Genomic DNA, 18,537 nt, shown 5'->3' on the forward strand with positions numbered 1-18,537 from the left:
TCTAAGCCAATGTTTACATCTCCCATACTTCTCAAATGTACCACCATTGTCCTGTCTCTCTTGTCCCTCTCCAAAAACATGATATTCATATTTGACACTGGTCAAGCATAAGATCATTATTAGTTACTGGACAATCAGACATAATGTAGGTAAGACTGGCTGTTTGGGGACCTCAAACGTCATCTCCACAGGTAATGTTCATGTCTCAGATGGAGCTGTTTGTGGTATGTTTAACAATGCCATGTACAACCTTTGGTTTTTAGTATGTAACCTAAGGTTAGTCCCCAACAGTGAGAATTTTATAGCTTATTGACTCCTGCACTTAAACTCCTGATCCTAACCACTACATGTTTTTTCCACATTTTTTCTTGGTACATTATTGTTGTACATCATGATGGAATTTGTTGTTACATATTCACACATGACACACAATATAACAATATCTACATATTATTTTTAAGAGAAAAATTGTGTGTCCACTAAGCTTTTGGCTAGTACAGAACAACAGTCTTCTGAGGGAAGCAAACATCCATAGGAATGAAGTTAATAGAGCCTGTGTTAGGTTTGTGAGTTAAGAAGGAAAATAATTTCAAATTAGGAAACAGAATATAATTGTTTGGTACCGGGGATTGAACTCAGGGGCACTTAACCACTGAGCCACATCCCCAGCCCTATTTTGTATTTTATTTAGAGACAGGGTCTCACTGAGTTGCTTAGCACCTCACTGTTGCTGAGGCTGGCTTTGAACTCTTGATCCTCCTGCCTCAGCCTCCTGAGCTGCTGGGATTACAGACTTGTGCCACTGAATATTTAACCCTAAATATTTAACCCTATTTAGTTTCTTCTCTGTTGTTGCTGTTAGTAAAATGGTTATTTGCCACATGAATTTTTAGGTGTTTTTTTTTTTTTTTTTTTTTGTTTAGCAAACATGCTGAAATTTCTCTTGCACCTTAGTTTTAGGACCACGTTTTCTTGGAGATCATTAAGTTGGTGCTTTTTCAACCTTATTAATTGTGTAAGATTGTACTGGAGTACCTAGGAACCAATCCTTTTATGTGTTGCATTTCCATACATTTAAGACAGTTCCAATTTGTTTTAAAGTTATTCCATCTTGATGGAGGTTTTCTTTGACTTGCTAGGTATGCTTAAGAAATAATCCTCTGTATCATGCTGGAGCAGTTGCATTTTCAATTAGCGCTGGAATTCCTAAAGTTGGTGTCTTAATGGAGTCCGTTTGGAATATGAATGACAGCTGTAGATTTCAGCTTAGATCTCCTGAAAGCCTGAAAAGCATGGAAAAAGCTAGCAAAACTACTGAAACTAAGTAAGTATTATACCCTATGTTTTTTTTTTTTTTTTTTTTTTTTTTTTTGTGGTGCTGGGAATTGAACTCAGGGCCTTGTGCTTGCGAGGCGAGCACTCTACCAACTGAGCTATCTCCCCAGCCCTATACCCTATGTTTTAATATCAGTTCCTTATTTGCTGTGTATATTAATGGGGTTAATCAAAGGAGATGTAGAAGTATATAGTGATCTAGAAATCTGGAATTGCTAACAATTGCTGTTTTCAGCCTGCTTAATATTTGTATATTAAATTTGTTCTTGATGGTTGGCAGAATGGCAGAGTGGTGTTCCTCTTTTTCGATGTCCTTTTTGTCATTAGATTGTGTTCCTTGTGGGAGTTATATAAGTGGCAGTTATAATGTGTTCAGCCTTATTTTTAGGCCTCTTCTCTCCCTGTGTAAATCGTTTTAATTTCTATCTAATGCTTTGCCTGAATCAGGGTTTTACATGTACTGGGATAGGAATTCTGTAGGAGATTTATAAACTTTTTGTATGTTAGAGGGATATATGAATAGAAATACCACAGACTTTCATCTAGTCCCCTATTCTGAAACTCCTTTATTATTTTAAAGGCAATAGAAATTTTAATATCTAAGCTTTAAAAAACAGTGGCTCATCTTTAAAAATATTTGTATTGTAATTTGGTGGTTTAATACATGAACTAAAACTCTTTAATGAACTTGTTAACTAATTTTTAGTATCTTGCTCTCTCTCTTCTCTCTCTCTTTTTGGTACTGGAGTGCTAAACCACTGAGCCATATCCCCAGCCCTATTTGTATATTTTATTTAGAGACATCTCCCTGAGTTGCTTAGGGCCTCCCTAAGTTACTGAGTCTGGCTGTGAACTCTGGATTCCCCTGCCTCAGCCTCCCAAGCCACCGGGATTACAGGCATGCGCCACTGTGCCTGGCAGTAACTTTTAATCTTAAAAAATATCTGACCATTAACATGGAAAGAGCAGTAGTATCACATTCCATAAATAACATTTTAAACAATTTGTTTTATTTTTTCCTTAAGTGTATGCAGTCATTGAAAAATGATTGATGGTTGTGCCGTATATAAACGTTTTCTAAATTCTGAAAATTTTTAGTTTGCTTTCTATTCATGCTCAAACAAGTGTAATTATAAATTTACTAGCTTTATCACTGCTGTTTCTCCTAATATTAAAAGTGCAAACTGAAATTCAGAAACAGGGATTTCTGTTAAGTTAAAAACACAATGTGTAACCAAAGTTTTATATTTCATGCTTAATTGGTTTTTAAAGTGTTCTTTCTTTTTTTTTTAAGATTTAGGCTTTCCTGCTATAATTGCATTGATTTTTTTACTAAAAGTAACAAGACACATTTTCATTCTTTTTCGAATTTTGTAAAGACCATTTGATATGAACAAATGTAAACTATAAAAAGATTAGACTGTTATGTTTAAGTCCTGTAACTCAATGAAATTTTTCAAGATCTTTGAAATTGGCCATCTGTATTAGTAAACTTTGTAAGAGTTAAGTGAAATTAAATGTCAAGAGCACTGTCATTTTCATGTCACTAACACTGTTCACTGCCATTCACTGAAAGACCTTCCACTTTAAGGTATGCTATTGGCAAGTCAGTATTGGCTTTGCCCCTAGCATCACAGGATTTGTAGAGCAGCCAGCATTGTTGACAGCATGCCTCTGTTGTGCATTCCTGGGGAAAATAATATTGGTTTTCTTTTGGATTATTTCTAAACTCAGGTGAAGTTCTTAGTGAAAGTAATAGAAGGTCAGAGGGTTAAGATTATGACCCACATTTTAATATATGTGTCAGAATGAAATAGCAATTAAAAAATATTTTTTGTAGTGGTAGATGGACAGAATACCTTTACATTTATTTTTATGTTGTCCTAAGGATCGAACTCACTGCCTCACGCATGCTAGGCAAGGGCTCTGCCACTGAACTACAGCCCCAGCCCCTGAAATAACAAATTTTTAACAAGTCATTTTTGTGACTAAAAACCAGTTTCTGTCTTTTAATAAAAAAACATGTTTTTTTCCAGCTGTAGAATATCATTTGGTTGCTGTAGTTAACTTCTTATTAGAGCACTAATGAAATAGCTCATTGAAGAGGCATAGTTTATTAATCCTATCACCAGATGGTTTACGTGTAGTTTTTTAAACTGGTATAAGTAGAGTTCCTTCTTCAAACTAAGAAATTGATGACCTACTCAGCTCTTTACTTATTTGCATTTATCATGTATTGAAGTTAAATTGCTATAAATCCGTGTTTAGTTTTGTAGTATGAAACTTCTTTGCTCAACGGGCTTATGATAAAGCTCTATTAAGATTAACTTTTGTTGTTCTTCCTAGATAAAGCTTATCTCATCATTGTCCCAAATTATTTATAGCTTTGTATGGTATAGTTACTCTACATTAAAAAGTTAGTGAAAGCAAACCCTGTGTACTCTTTTCAGTGCACTGTCTTAAAATTATGCCATTTAATGAGAGTTTTAATTATTTTATTCTTTTACAAGAATAAACTTAATTCATTATTTGAAAAGTTTCTGTTACTTTATTTTCCTAATTATAAGGAGAACCTTGTTTCTTATTGTAGGCCTGAAAGTAAGCAGGAACCAGTGAAAACAGAAATGGGTCCTCCACCATCTCCAGCATCTACCTGTAGTGATGCATCCTCAATTGCCAGCAGTGCATCAATGCCATACAGTAAGTTTTATATGTAGTCTTTATTGGTCAGAGTAAAGTCCCAAGTAGACAGCTATGCTCCGTTCGTTTCTGACTGCAATCAACTTGTGCCAGTGTTTAAGTATTTTTTCATATGAAGTGTGGTATCACTAGTGGTTTGTTTGTTTGTGTGTTGTGGGTTTTTTTGCACAGGTTTATTTAAATGGAAAACTAGTATTTATAGTGTTGACCATCTGTTTTTGAGAATTATAGTTTTTTTAAAATATGCAAAATTCATTATAATGGAAATAATTGCCTTTAACTAGAATGTTTTGACTTATTTTGTAAGTTAGTTATGACTTGGTTATAAAGGATTTGTAGCATTTATAAACATAGATGTACCGTGAATTTAAATAATTTTTTAAAAGCTCCTCAAAATTTAAGATCCTGATATTTATCTAATAGTTTTAATAACAGTCTAGCAGATCTTCCTTTTTAAACTTTAGTTAGTTAACCCTAATTTTGAGAGTCCAAAATATATTCTTTTGTTCTTTACAATTGTTTTTAATTTGTAGTAGTATTAGAATAGTTAGACATTAACAGTTAACAGTTCTTTACTGTGAATTTATTTGAGGTAGCAGTTGGTTCATCAAACACCAGTTCAGAAAGGAGTAGTTCATAAAAATTTTTTTTTTAGAAACTTGTTATGTATCCCTTTAAAAATGCTCATTCTTCATATATTTAGATGAAATCTATAAAGTCTCTTTTACATTTTCTTTTTGGTACTTACCATTTTGTTGTTGTCTAAGAACGACGTCGGTCAACGCCTGCCCCGAAAGAAGAGGAAAAGGTGAACGAAGAGCAGTGGTCTCTTCGGGAAGTCGTTTTTGTGGAAGATGTTAAGAATGTTCCTGTTGGCAAGGTTTGTTCAAAATGTCTAAGAATTAGTTACTAACAGAAGCGTAACAACGTTGATTACCCAGGGATTTAAGTTTGGGGTCTGCGAACCTGTACTTCGAGGCTGCTTTATTTATCACCTTTGGTGGTTGCTTTCATCCCATTCCTGAATCTGATCTAGACAGAGATCTTCTCTGTCCCTGACCAATGGAGAGATGTTGCTTTGCCTTGATTATTTATGGTCATATGTTGCTTTTCTTTCTTTTTTATTTTAATATGTTATTTTGGGATAATTGTACATTTACAGAGTATTTGCACTCATAGGTACATAACTTTGATACAGGCAATTCTTCCCAGCCATTAGTATAAATGGAGATCTTCTATAACAGAAAATTTTTCCTTAACATGGAAAAGTCTTAATGTGTTCACTGAGTCACCTTCCACCTTTTCCTCTCTCCCTCCTGTAGAGGGTTTTTCCTTCTAAAAAGCCAACTAAGTAGAGGCTATCAGCTAGAATGCCATTCATTTCATCTTTTCTCAACATTTACTTGAAGTGTACCTACACCTATGGAATATCTGAAAAGTAAAGGTTTTCCTGATTGCTTTTTAGTTTGCAAACTATTCTTTTCTTATTACTTAGGAAGGAGCAAACACACCATGCTTTGCAGTTTATAAAGACCTTTCTTATAAGACCTTTCATCAGCTATAGTTTATGAACAGGTATTTTCTTCTGAGGAGTTCTCACTGCTCAAAATCAAATGTTCTGTTTTCTAGTCCTGTTCTTGTCTTTATGTGCATTGCTGACCTCCTCTCTGTTTTGATGACTACCGTAGCCACTAGTTACATATATATAGCTATTTAAATTTATTCATATTAAGTAACATTAAAAATTCAGCTCCTCTGTCATATTAACTCCATTTCAAGTGCTCAGGAGAGCTTAGGGCTGTTGGACAGTACAGATGTAAAACATATCCCATCATCAAAGACATTGTGCCAGACGGTGCTGCTTTAAACTACTGAGGAGGGAAGGGGAAAGAATTTCATTGGTTCTATGTAGGGGTCTCTCTCCCCTTTTTCTTCCAGTGAGTTGCTAAACTTTCAGATGGCAATCACTACATGGGTCAGTTTTTTGAGCTTCGAATATAGACACCAACACAGCATAGCTTTAGTGGATTGAATCCAAGTTAATTTTAGAACTTGATGATTATTGAGAAAATAAGGAATTAATTGCCTTAAGTGTTAAATTTGTTCAATGAGTAGAATTTGTGCATTGATTATATATAAACTATTGTTAATTTTCAGTGTATTTGCCTATACTTTTAGGTGCTAAAAGTCGATGGTGCCTATGTTGCTGTAAAATTTCCAGGAACATCCAGTAATACAAACTGTCAAAGCAGCTCTGGTCCAGATGCTGACCCTTCTTCTCTCCTGCAGGATTGTAGATTACTTAGAATTGATGAACTGCAGGTAAGTATAGAGGAATTGTTCAGCAGGTGAATATTGGGACTGACTTCTTGAGTATGTTACAGTATTTGAGGGCAGAATTCCTTTTGTGTGTTTCAGGTTGTCAAAACTGGTGGAACTCCAAAAGTTCCTGACTGTTTTCAGAGGACTCCTAAAAAGCTCTGTATACCTGAAAAAACAGAAATCTTAGCAGTGAATGTAGACTCCAAAGGTAAAGATTATAAGTATTTCGTTTAGCATACTATGTATCATATTAATACTGGTGCAATAAATGGGAATAGGATAAATGGTCCCATGTTTGTAATATTATGGAAAAAACGTAGCTGAATTGATTCACAAATGTGGTCAGAGAAGCCAGAATTTGGTAAATACTTACAGGAGGTTAATAAAGATTTGTCACAGTTTTTCTTTCCACTTATGTGTCTCTGAAGGTGTGCATGCTGTTTTGAAGACTGGAAACTGGGTACGGTACTGTATCTTTGATCTTGCTACAGGAAAAGCTGAACAGGAAAATAATTTTCCTACAAGCAGCATTGCCTTCCTTGGTCAGAATGAGAGGAATGTAGCCATTTTCACTGCTGGACAGGTAGGAGGCTCATTTTTGCTTTTCAAAATGAGATTACAAACTGGCATTTCTGTGAAGCTTAGGATTTGTCTCTGGTTTGCTTGATAGTAAACTTTTGAACAATTTAGAATATTCACATTCTAATACAAGGTTTTTTTTTTTAAATCATTAATACTAACATCCAATTTTGAAATAATTATATTATAAATTCATTTTTGATTGGGAGCCAAACTTTTATTTTTCCCTTTATTTTAGGAATCTCCTATTATTCTTAGAGATGGAAATGGTACTATCTACCCAATGGCCAAAGATTGCATGGGAGGAATAAGGGATCCTGATTGGCTTGATCTTCCACCTATTAGTAGCCTTGGAATGGGCGTGCATTCTTTAATAAATCTTCCTGCCAATTCAACAATCAAAAAGAAAGCTGCTATTATCATCATGGCTGTAGAGGTAACTTTTGAAACTACTTGGCATTTTAATTCAGAGGCTGTAGCTAGATTCCAGAGAAACAATCTTAATAAATCATTCATTGCCTCTTTCTCTGCTACAGAAGTCATTGTTAGTTGTTGTTAGAACAATGGAGACAAATAAATTGGTGATTGTGGTATAATTTTATTTGAGAAAGGCATGCACAATGTTGAGGGAACATAGAGGGGAGGGATAGAAATCTGATTATGACTATATGGGAGGCTTCCTTGAAGAAGTGACACAGGGGCAGAGTTTGCTTATATAAAGAGGTAAAGATGGGAGGTGTTACCCAAGGCCAAGAGCAATCTTTGGAGATCTCATTAATATTTTGGGAGAACATGTGTATTATTTCGATATAACAACAAGTAAGAGATCATATTGGTCACTGAGTAGTAACTGAGAAGGCTGGAGAGAGGCACTAGGGTACCTTGTGTGCTAACCTAAGGGGCCAGAAGTTTTCCCTGTTGTAGCAGGAGAATTTTAAATTGATAAAAAACATAAATGTGTTTTTAAGAAAGATTAGTAGTAGCCAGGCAACTCAACAGGCTGAGTGAGCCTGGAGAGTCACAAGTTTGAAGCCAGCTTGGGCAAGACCTTGTGTTAAAATGAAAAAACTGGGGTTGTGGGCCGGGGATGTAGTTTATTGGTAGACTACTTGCCCCACATGCATAAAACCCTGGGTTCCCCCCCAGAAAGGGAGGGAGTGAGGGAAGGAATGTGTGCTTGGTAGTGAGGGCAGCAAATGGCAGGTTTTGGGGGAGAATTTGATGAAGAACAGAAGTTTAGATATCACTTAAAATGATAATAAAGTAATTCAGGTTAGAAACAAGTGAACTTGACCTCTTGGAAATGAGGAAGAGGGGATGGATTTGAGAGAGATCTTAAGGAAGTAGAAGCTACAGAGCTTGGTTACTGGATATCAGCAGTAAATAAAAAGAAGGTGTTTTACATTTCTGATTTGGGTGTGTTTTAGAGAGGAAATATTATAGGAAGAGAAATGCCAGTGGAGTAAAGGAAGAGGATGAGCTTAGTTTTCAACGTGTTGTGCTCGAGTATTTGTTAGATATGAATTTGGAGGCAATATCACTGGAAGGTATTGCTGTAATTTTAACTGAGGTTGACTTAGATTTTAAAAGGACTCGGCCTCTGCTAAAAGTAGTAGGGTAAAGAGTTGCAATAGGGAGACAAGTTAGGAAGCCATTAAAATAATCCAGGTGGGAGATGAAAGGTGACTTGCTTAGGAGACAGCTATTAATGATAAATGATTCAATTCTAGATATGTTGGGGGTCAAAGTGAGGAAACAAATGGTTTTGGAAGTAACAAAAAAGTTGCCATTTATCAAGATGAAGACTGTAGAGGTGAAGTAGGTTCAGGAGTTGTGGTCATCAGGATTTTGGCTTTAGACCTGTGAAGTTGTGAACATATATCAGATATCCAGGAAGAGATGGTGAGTGGAAAGATGTATAAATCTGAAGTCCAGAGAAGACAGGACCTAAGTGGAGAAATGTATGTGGGTGTTGTTGATTAAAGCAATTATCCTGAATAGGCTCATCAAGGTCATGGAGAAGAGAAAAGTTCAAGGACTAAGCCATGGTAATAGTCCTAGCATTTAAATGCCTAGGTGATAAAAGAGAATCATCATAGAAGACTGGGGAGGAATATCCATAAGGGTTGGGGGAAAATTAGAGTGAGTGGTATCCTGGAGGCCAAATGAAGAGCTTATGTCAAGCAGAACGCAGCAATCAATTGTCTTCAAATCTCAGGAGAAGTACTGGTTCTTCACTATTGGATTTTGACTCCATGTAGGTCATTGTTGATAGTGGGATGAAAGTCTGATTAGAGTGAACTAAGGAGAAAATGGGACGTGACAAACTGGAGATTGATATCTGAGATTTTCTGTAAAGGATGGAAATAGAGTTTAATAGGGGAACTTATTCACCCCTTATTAGGTTAGAGGTGATAAGCAAACTTTTGCAACTGCATGTAAAACAGACTGAATCATGCTTCTAAAAGCTACCTGTAAGCTTTTGTTTAGAGACATACACTCATATTCTTAGTTTAGCTTTTATAGTAACCTACTAGACTAATGGTTCCAAACTGTAGTGTCCCAAGAAATAGCCTTCATACTTTAAAATTCTCATTTGGTTGCCTACATTTAAAAGTCAGAGGATTTGTATTAAAGTCCAGATTTTTAGTCATTCTTTAAAAATCAGATGTTCTGATAAGATTGAGTTCCATAACCTATATCATGTGAACAGTATACTGCCCCTTTTAGAGCCTACTACGAATGATCTCTCCAATTCATTGCGGTCCGAATGACCTACAAGTTTATTGCTGAGTCTGTTAGTTGCCATTTATTATATAGGTTGTGTGATCTTTTTTATACACAGCCTCCTTTACTCATTTATATTACTTTAAATGTAGGCATTTGATTCTATGACCTCTGCACTTTGTCAGCATCTCCACTGGGGCAGAGATAAAATGTGTGATCATTACCATGGTAGAGATAAAGTCATTATTTATCTTTTATCTTAATGACTAAGGCTTGGCACACAGTAGACCCGAAGAAATGTTTTACTGAACTCCCGGTGCTCTTTGCTATAAGTGACAAATATAGTATACAGTGATAATAGAATGAATTTTTTTGCTTGCAACCCAGCTAAGTGTGGTATTGATAGTCTCAGTGTGACAGTCCATATACAGTCCAACAGGTTGGAAATGAGCTTCCTGTAGAGAAAAGGACTGGCTGGCTGCTTGAAAACAGTCTATCTCACAGTAGAGTGCAGCAGAATAGCTTGATTTTAGTTGCCTTTGAAAGCATTTTGCTTTTTGCCCTTTGGAGAGACTTTGATATGTTCTCTCATTCTATTGATTAGCACATAAGTTTCCTTTTTCTTGGGCAAGTTTAGTGTTCTGTGACCCACCTCATGAACTGAAGCTTGCCATGGATGGGTTTCCTCAGGGCTATAGTTAAGTCCAGTCAAAACATCTCTTGTGTTAGGTACTGAAAATAGGGTGTTTTCTTATGTGAATAACACCTTCTTCATAAGATGGTGGGAAGGAGAGTTTATATGGCAGTTTTTTAGGAGATAGCAAGTACATTTAAAACTCAGGCCTGATTCATGCTGCTTGTTAGATAGTTAATGACATGTTCTATACACATGTTATCAGTGCTACTGTGTCTTTGGTAATTACATTAATTGTCACCTTTGGAAATTATACCTATCATAATTCCTGGGGAGTTAAAGGTTTTATATTCATTTATGTATTGTATATGGCTGCTTTTCTGTTACAACTGCAAAGTTGAGTTAGTTGTAAAAACTGAAAATATTTACTGGTGTTCTACAGCAGATTTTCCACTGCCTTTTTAAAAATTGTTTGTTCTGTTTAGTTACACATGACAGCAGAATGCATTCTGATTCATTGTATACAAATGGAGTACAACTTTTAATTTCTCTGGTTGTACGTGATGTAGAGTCACACCATTCGTGTAATCATGTGTACATAGGGTAATGATGTTTGTCTCATTCTATTTCTGGCAATTGTATATTCTGCTTACAGGGTACTCCTAAGTTCAACACCTTTTGTCAGGCCACCTGCAGTTGTCTCTACTTATTCAAAGATCTGATTATTGTGTTGGCTATAAGACATTTTCATATACATATATACAGTATGCAATTCTAATTCACTGATGTTTTTCACCCTAATTTGTCTGAGTACAGAAACAAACCTTAATGCAACATATTCTTCGCTGTGACTATGAGGCCTGTCGACAGTATCTCATGAATCTTGAGCAAGCTGTTGTTTTAGAACCAAATCTTCAGATGTTACAGACATTCATCAGCCACAGATGTGATGGAAATCGGAATATTTTGCATGCATGTGTATCGGTTTGCTTTCCAACCAGTAATAAGGAAACAAAAGAGGAAGAGGGTAAGATTGAGCACTGTACAAGGTTTTTAAAAGAATTTTAGGTAATTTGGAAAATGTAACTAAAGAATTTGCATGTATTTTTACTTTGTTTTGTAAATCTTGGAAGTTTTGACTTTCTCAGAAGGTAAAAATCCCTGTGTTCTTGTTAGGATGGGTATGTAGTATTAGCAAAAACAAATTTTCATCAATGTGTTTTTATTTCTTAAGATTTTTTTGTGATAATATACAAGCTGAATACATAATAGTAAATGAGTTTTGTTTTTATAATAGTAGATGAATTATTATGTTAAGGGAATTATTTAGCATGTTAAACCAAATTATTTTGGTGCAACTTTTATCCCAATATTTAGAATATAGAGGGGAAGATCAACTTAATGAGTTGTTAGATATGTTTGGAAAGTAAGTAAGTTTTTTTTTTTTTTTTGCCATGACTGTATTTAGCTATATGGAAGGAAAAACTGATAACCCCAAGTACAATTACATAGTTCACAATGTTTCTCTCTCTCTTTTTTTTTTTTTTTGTTACTGGGGATTAAACCTCAGAGGCACTTGACCACTGAGCCACATCCCCAGCCCTGTTTTGTATTTCATTTAGAAACGGGTCTCATTGAGTTGTTTAGTGCCTTGCTTTTGCTGAGGCCGGCTTTGAACTTGGATCCTTCTGCCTCAGCCTCCTGAGCTGCTGGGATTACAGGCGTATGCCACTGTGCCCTGCTGTTTCTCCTTATTTTGAATTCTGATAATGATATTCTGGTAGCTACATTTTTGAATAGTGGTTTGCTGGTTTCTAACCTTTATATTGTTATTGAAATTAGTAGAGGATTATAAGCAGTATGTAAATCAAGGAGATATTGATAAGTGGGTCCTTTTCTTCCTTGGTAGTGAAAACTAAATTTAAGACTACTTAATGACCTATTTTTGATCTGTGGGACTTGAGAAGTAAGGCAGCATAAATAAATCATGTATTAAAGATTGTAGTTCAGTCTCTCCCAAGAGCTTATTACTTTAAAGGGGAGGGCATTGCTTATGTAGTATGTAAATTGCAGCACCAGCATGCCTAGCAATTATCATTTAGTGCTCTATACATACTTAATATCAATTATTTTTGAAGTTTAAATTGATCCTAATTTTTTCTTTTATGTTTCAGAAGCAGAGCGCTCTGAAAGAAATACATTTGCAGAAAGACTTTCCGCTGTTGAGGCCATTGCAAATGCAATATCAGTTGTTTCAAGTAATGGCCCAGGTAATCGGGCTGGATCATCAAGTAGTCGAAGGTAATGTGATTTTTACAAGGAAAGTTTAATTGGAGGAAAAAAAGTCCAAGTACAGAAAGCCAGTGTATCTCTTATCTATCGTATGCATGAATTGGTGGGTCCTTTTTCGTTTTGTTTTTGGTTCCTCCTAATAACACCCTGGGAAATATATCTAATAACTAATTAGAGTTTAAGTGTAGAATAATAGGATTCTGACATTCCATAATTTGGAGATAATTTAAATAAGTAGTTCAAACTTGAATCTTTGAATTTGTACTGAATTCATCATTCTTCCTTCCTAGAAAGGTATTTCCTTTAGTTGGAGATGAAGTAATATAGTATTTTAAAGAGCCTCAATCTTTTAATTTTCAGACTGCTAATATAAAGGTCAGTTTCTCAGATGTCTTAATGATCTGGGAAGAAATGAAAGGTTGGTGTGTATGATAAATATTTGTTCATTATTTAAATTTTCAGGTTTTCTGGGTTATGAGATGGACCAGTCTTTATAACATTAAACATTGCTAGTATTTGACTAGATGATGAATATAAAGAATTCAGGGTATAGTTTTCTTTCTAGAGGAAAAAAACACATTTATTCTAGATATGAGAGCCAGAGTTCTTGGTTACTGACAGATTATTAATGGAAGCACTGCTTTCTGTGTGGTAATGTGATAGGTTGTAAAGTCTACTTAAAATGAAGACTCTCCTTGCCTATTTTCTGTTCCATATTCATCTTTCCCTCTAAAAAATGGTTATTAAATTGGCACCAGGAAGACTAACAAGTTGATAGCTTCCTGAGTTCAAAAACATCTGGAAAAGAGATTTGTCAAAAACTATTTGTGGGTAACCAAATTATAACTTAAAAACAGTACAAAAAGATGTAGACAACACAGAATGGAAATTATCGCCAGCTTATTTATCTAGGACTACACTAGGCAGACAAAGTGTTTGGTCTAAAATGGAAAGCAACTTAAATTCTTCATGAAGAAATTAGTCTCTGAATTATTTCAGGTATTTCATTTCCTCAGGGAAATTACAGGTGCAAATCAAGTTGGACTCTGATATGGTTGGTCCAATGCCAGTGCTGCCATCTTTTTTTTTTTCATGTAAGGATTATTTTGAAGGCAAAGACTAAAAGGAGCTTCAAGAGTGGGTGATGTGTTGCTCACAGAAATAGTTTGCAGAGTAAGCTCCTTTGAGGAATTTGCCGAAGATTTCACTGCAGTGCTCTTAACCAGTTCAAACTCAGGGCTGCCGATTGAACAGATGAAAGCACAGGAGTCTTATTATCTACGCCGGGCAGTAGGAAGTCCACAGACTCTGCTTCATTGAAGTGAAACCCTCCTCTAGCCTACAATGGATTTTCTAGGCGATGCCCCTTGATGAGTATGCAGGCTGGGATTCATGAGCTGTAAGCTCAAAACTGATGCAATTTCACTATTGAATGGAGTACTGTTAAATGCCTTCAGATGATGATTTGACTCAGAAGTTTTATTATGTGACTCAATAGTTCCTGAGTACAAAGGGCAGATTTAGTGGAAAGCTTGATTGATGCATCTGATTGCAGGTGTATGTACTCTAGAGATTGTTAATCTGGAAGACACATGACCTTCGCTTTTTTGTCACAGTGTTATGTTTGAACATGACTGGATTCTAAGGCTTCTGTAGCATGGATATAACGTGCTTACAAAGAGGAAATTACATCATCCTTGAATTCTTCCATATTGTCAGAAAATACGATGACTCCAGGCAAGCCTATACGAAGAAATGTCAAAACTCTGAATCTTAGCAGCCAAGGTGGTATCTCCTCAGTATTGTCCTCAGCCACTGAGGATTCAGGTGAATCTTCATGAATTGTGTACAACATCTTGAAGAATAATTTTCTTTTTTGTTTTTTGTTTTTTATTTTTTAAGAATCTATATGAGGAGCTGGGCATTGTACTTAAAAATGTTCCCAAGACCCAATGAAGAAAAAAGAGGTTAAGGACAATTTTAAAAATGACAAGGAATGACCCCCTCATTTAATATTGAATTGACTACATCACAACAACAAAGTTGGGAGTTTGCAAGTTCAAGATGAGACTATGGTCTCAATTTATCTTCATTTATTTTTAATCTACTCTAAGATAGAGGTTGGAGAATAGCCCATATAAGATTTTTTGGCCTGTGCAATGTTAAAATTTTCTTTTTCTTTAATTTGAATGCCTTTAGATGAGCATGTATGCCTCTAGTTTGCTACCACTCCCTATTTCTTAAACCTGCCTGCCCTTTACTCATTTATATTTTACCTTTCTGACCTATAGGCATTTCATTTCATTTGTGACCCAGGTCTAAGCACTTCTTGATAAGCCCAAAATATGGATTTATTTTCAGGTTATATGCAGTGCCTCCCAATTACTACTGATTTTTTTCCCCTTGTGCTTTGAGTACAACACGTTAGGATACTAAGTGTCTGTGTCGGGCTTACAACTTAAGTTGTATAGGAGCATCACACTGAACAGTCACTATGTTGTGTGCTGTTACTGGTAAGGAGCCGGCCTTTTTCTCTGGGTGATAACTTTGGGCAGGGAAGTGACCTTGACTGAAACTCACTGTATCCTGCTCCCCTCTGTATTTTAAAAACTCTAACTCAAATTTCTAAATTGGGAAAAATATACTGATATAATAAAAGAATGTATGTAGGTATTTTATAATAGTGACTATTATAAAGCTAATAGATTATTTGAGACAATAAAATTTATTTTGCATGATCTTACAAAGAGTGTTCTATTTCAAAAAGTAAACCATAAATAAGCTTTATAAAACAAAATAGACATGTTCCTGAAAGTAGCCACTAAAAATTTATGTGAATGCTTTTTAAAAAATAAATTTCCTTATAAAATTGAAAATGTGTTGATATGGGAAAACACATTTACCCTCAGATTAAGTAGTTATTACAATTAGAAATCCAAAAATCTCTTAAAATTACTTATTTGTAGATGTATTATGCTTGCTACTAGTAAGTTGTCAGGTCTTTTATATCAGAACTGTTACGTCTTTGGGATTAGGTCTGCATGGGAGGTTGAAGTCCCTTATGTACTGTCTTGCCCTCAAAGTTTCGTTTTTTCTTTATTAAGAAGCTCTAAAATTGTGGCCGAGCAAGGGATTTGTACTCTCTCTGAATTGCTGTCAGTCCTAAATGTGTTAATTTTGTAGCTTCTGTAAGCTTTTATTCAGAGGTTAAGTACAGATTTTTGAGTAGGCAGTCACCCGTTCCCCAATGAGGTCTGCGTTTATGATTATTTCTTTTTCTTTTTAGTGATGTGCACACCTGTACAGTTTATTTATTTTTTTTATAGCAGGAGAAAAAAAATCACACCCATACATTAACAACATATTTTACAAACTCTAGTTTCATTCATTAAATCTTTGGGATATAAGATGTACTGTTAAATTTTTTTTTGTATGAAAGAAACTAAATTGGTCTTTGTTTTAAAACTACTCATTGTGTGAATATTAGTTTAATGCTTTTGCTATCAAAGAAAAGGGATTTAGTAGGCTAACAATATTGGTTTTGTGCTAATCAGTATGTTTGCTGATGTCTATTATTAAACTTAATACTACCTACTGACTATAAACAGGGGACAGAAAAACTTTGTTTAATTCTTCATATTCTAATTGTATGAAAGATTATTTCTAATCTTATTTCACGGCAACTTTTGTTCCCTGTGCTTAAGTTTGTATGGGAGCGTAATATAATGGTTTTAGTGTTGAACTGGTTACTGGGATCCCCTAGTTTCATTTCTATCCCTTGCTGATTTTTCTGTGATTTCCAGAATTGGTATTTGTTCTTCACTTCCTTTGCCTGGAGTGTTGACTTATAGAACATACTTTGATCTTCTCAGATAAGAAGTTTCTGTACACCTTTTCATTTTGTTTAGACGTGGTAGTGAGCTCTGATTTTGTCCATGTTCTTCTAGTTTGAGATTACGGGAAATGATGAGACGTTCATTGAGAGCGGCTGGTTTGGGTAGACATGAGGCTGGAGCTTCATCCAGTGACCACCAGGATCCAGTTTCACCCCCTATAGCTCCCCCTAGTTGGGTTCCTGACCCTCCTGCAATGGATCCTGGTAAGATCTCATATTTTATTTAGTTTTTAACAAAGAGACAAGGACATGAAAGAAAAAAATACTGAACATTTTAATGGAATATCTAGAAATTTGAAATAAAGTAGCAAGAGTATTTATAGTTATAAAAACTTGATTTAAGGGGTTTGTATTTTAAAATTTAAAATTCTAGAAACTTGTTAGGTATCACTCCTCTACTGAAATATTTATTTTTATACTGGTAAGAAGTTACATAGTTCCTTTATTGGTACATATCAAGATCAATGAATAATTTGTCTAGTGGATTCCTTCTTTTATAGTTTGGAAAAGAAGTTTCCACTTAAACTTCTGTCTGATCTCACCTTCGGCTTGCAGTGAAAAGCCTTAAGGCCAGTTAAGAGAAATGTTAGGGATATGTTGCCTATAATGATATACATCCTGCTGTTCTGTTTACTGAAAGATGGTGACATTGATTTTATCCTGGCCCCCGCTGTGGGATCTCTTACCACAGCAGCGACTGGCAGTGGTCAAGGACCAAGTACCTCTACCATTCCAGGTAAGAATCTATTCTATTTGTCTGCCTCACCATTTGCAAGAAAAAAGAACACATTTTGGATATAGGATTCTATATAGTCACACTTTTTATCAAGGAGACTTTTCATGACTTGAAAAGCATCTGATTCTCTGAATTACTTTGAATATGTCAATGAAAATTTATGGTGTGCATGTACTAACATTAAGAAATCAGTTGAGATTTGTAGAATAATGTGTTTCAAGTTTTTGTAATGAATGAATTTATTACTATTACTAGAATATTCTTGTGTTTTTTAATATATGCCTGATATATATTATAAAACATTCTTTTACTCTTTCACATTACTCTTGTTTTGGTACCAAATGGATCTGCTTAATTACAGGTCCTTCCACAGAGCCATCTGTAGTAGAATCCAAGGATCGAAAAGCAAATGCTCATTTTATATTAAAATTGCTATGTGACAGTACAGTTCTACAGCCCTATCTACGAGAACTTCTTTCTGCCAAGTAAGATTTATTCAATATTTTTCTTATGAAGATTTAGCGTATTGGCTTTTATTGTTGAAGTTGATCTTTTTGCAGTGTATAGATAGTATATGTGAATTTATAACAATTCATCAGAATTCAACATTGTATTCCCTCTACACTGCTAAGCTCTCTTCCTCAACAACATTATATAACACACCTAAGTGGATACAAACCAACCTTTACATTAGCCTGATCATTGTGTCTATTTCTGTGTTGAAAAGATCACAGAATATTCTATTACTGAAAGAACATTTAGTTTCTTTGTCATACAGACTTATTTCTTTGAAATTCAAAATGAAAAATACTTTTGATATATGATTTTTCTCATTTTAGGGATGCAAGGGGAATGACCCCATTTATGTCAGCTGTAAGTGGCCGAGCTTATCCTGCTGCAATTACTATCTTAGAAACAGCCCAGAAAATTGCAAAAGGTAATGAATATATTTCAAAGCCTAAGTAAGTTGTTTTTCATTTTGAATAGTTTCTTTTGTACATATAATATCATAATCATTCAAATCTTATTTTTGGTATATATAAATGATAATTGATGGAAACATCAAGATGATGATTCTGTGTGTAAACAATTCATGTGAATTACTTTTCTTAAGTATGTGGTATTTTCCAGCTTTCCATCAAAAAGCAGCTGGTATGGGCTGGTATGTCTCAGTGGTAGAGTACTTGCCTAGCTTGTGTTAGGTTCTGGTTTCAATTACCAGCACCACATACATACATATATATAAATAAAGGTTCATCCACAACTAAAAAAAAATGTTTATTAAAAAAGCAGCTAGTATAAACTTCTTGACTGTTA

At 35.0% G+C, this 18,537-nt stretch overlaps 1 protein-coding gene across 7 annotated transcripts in view; it reads left to right on the top strand.

The window, feature by feature from the left end:
• The window catches only part of Ubr5 (ubiquitin protein ligase E3 component n-recognin 5), a 133,193-nt gene that overhangs the window by 74,591 nt on the left and 40,065 nt on the right, over positions 1–18,537 (top strand). For 5 of the 7 annotated variants that reach the window (XM_047528782.1, XM_047528800.1, XM_047528817.1 and 2 more), the window contains exons 14-26: positions 1,140–1,324; positions 3,926–4,035; positions 4,803–4,915; positions 6,214–6,357; positions 6,454–6,565; positions 6,786–6,940; positions 7,175–7,372; positions 11,114–11,324; positions 12,472–12,598; positions 16,537–16,688; positions 17,125–17,220; positions 17,582–17,705; positions 18,060–18,157. In XM_047528782.1, coding sequence (XP_047384738.1) covers positions 1,140–1,324; positions 3,926–4,035; positions 4,803–4,915; positions 6,214–6,357; positions 6,454–6,565; positions 6,786–6,940; positions 7,175–7,372; positions 11,114–11,324; positions 12,472–12,598; positions 16,537–16,688; positions 17,125–17,220; positions 17,582–17,705; positions 18,060–18,157 — 1,825 coding nt within the window. The remainder of the gene's footprint in view (positions 1–1,139; positions 1,325–3,925; positions 4,036–4,802; positions 4,916–6,213; positions 6,358–6,453; positions 6,566–6,785; positions 6,941–7,174; positions 7,373–11,113; positions 11,325–12,471; positions 12,599–16,536; positions 16,689–17,124; positions 17,221–17,581; positions 17,706–18,059; positions 18,158–18,537) is intronic. The other 2 variants (XM_047528834.1, XM_047528792.1) reach the window with 2 other exon arrangements.

The sequence above is a fragment of the Sciurus carolinensis genome, chromosome 1 (genome assembly GCF_902686445.1).
Source record: "Sciurus carolinensis chromosome 1, mSciCar1.2, whole genome shotgun sequence".
Taxonomy (NCBI): domain Eukaryota; kingdom Metazoa; phylum Chordata; class Mammalia; order Rodentia; family Sciuridae; genus Sciurus; species Sciurus carolinensis.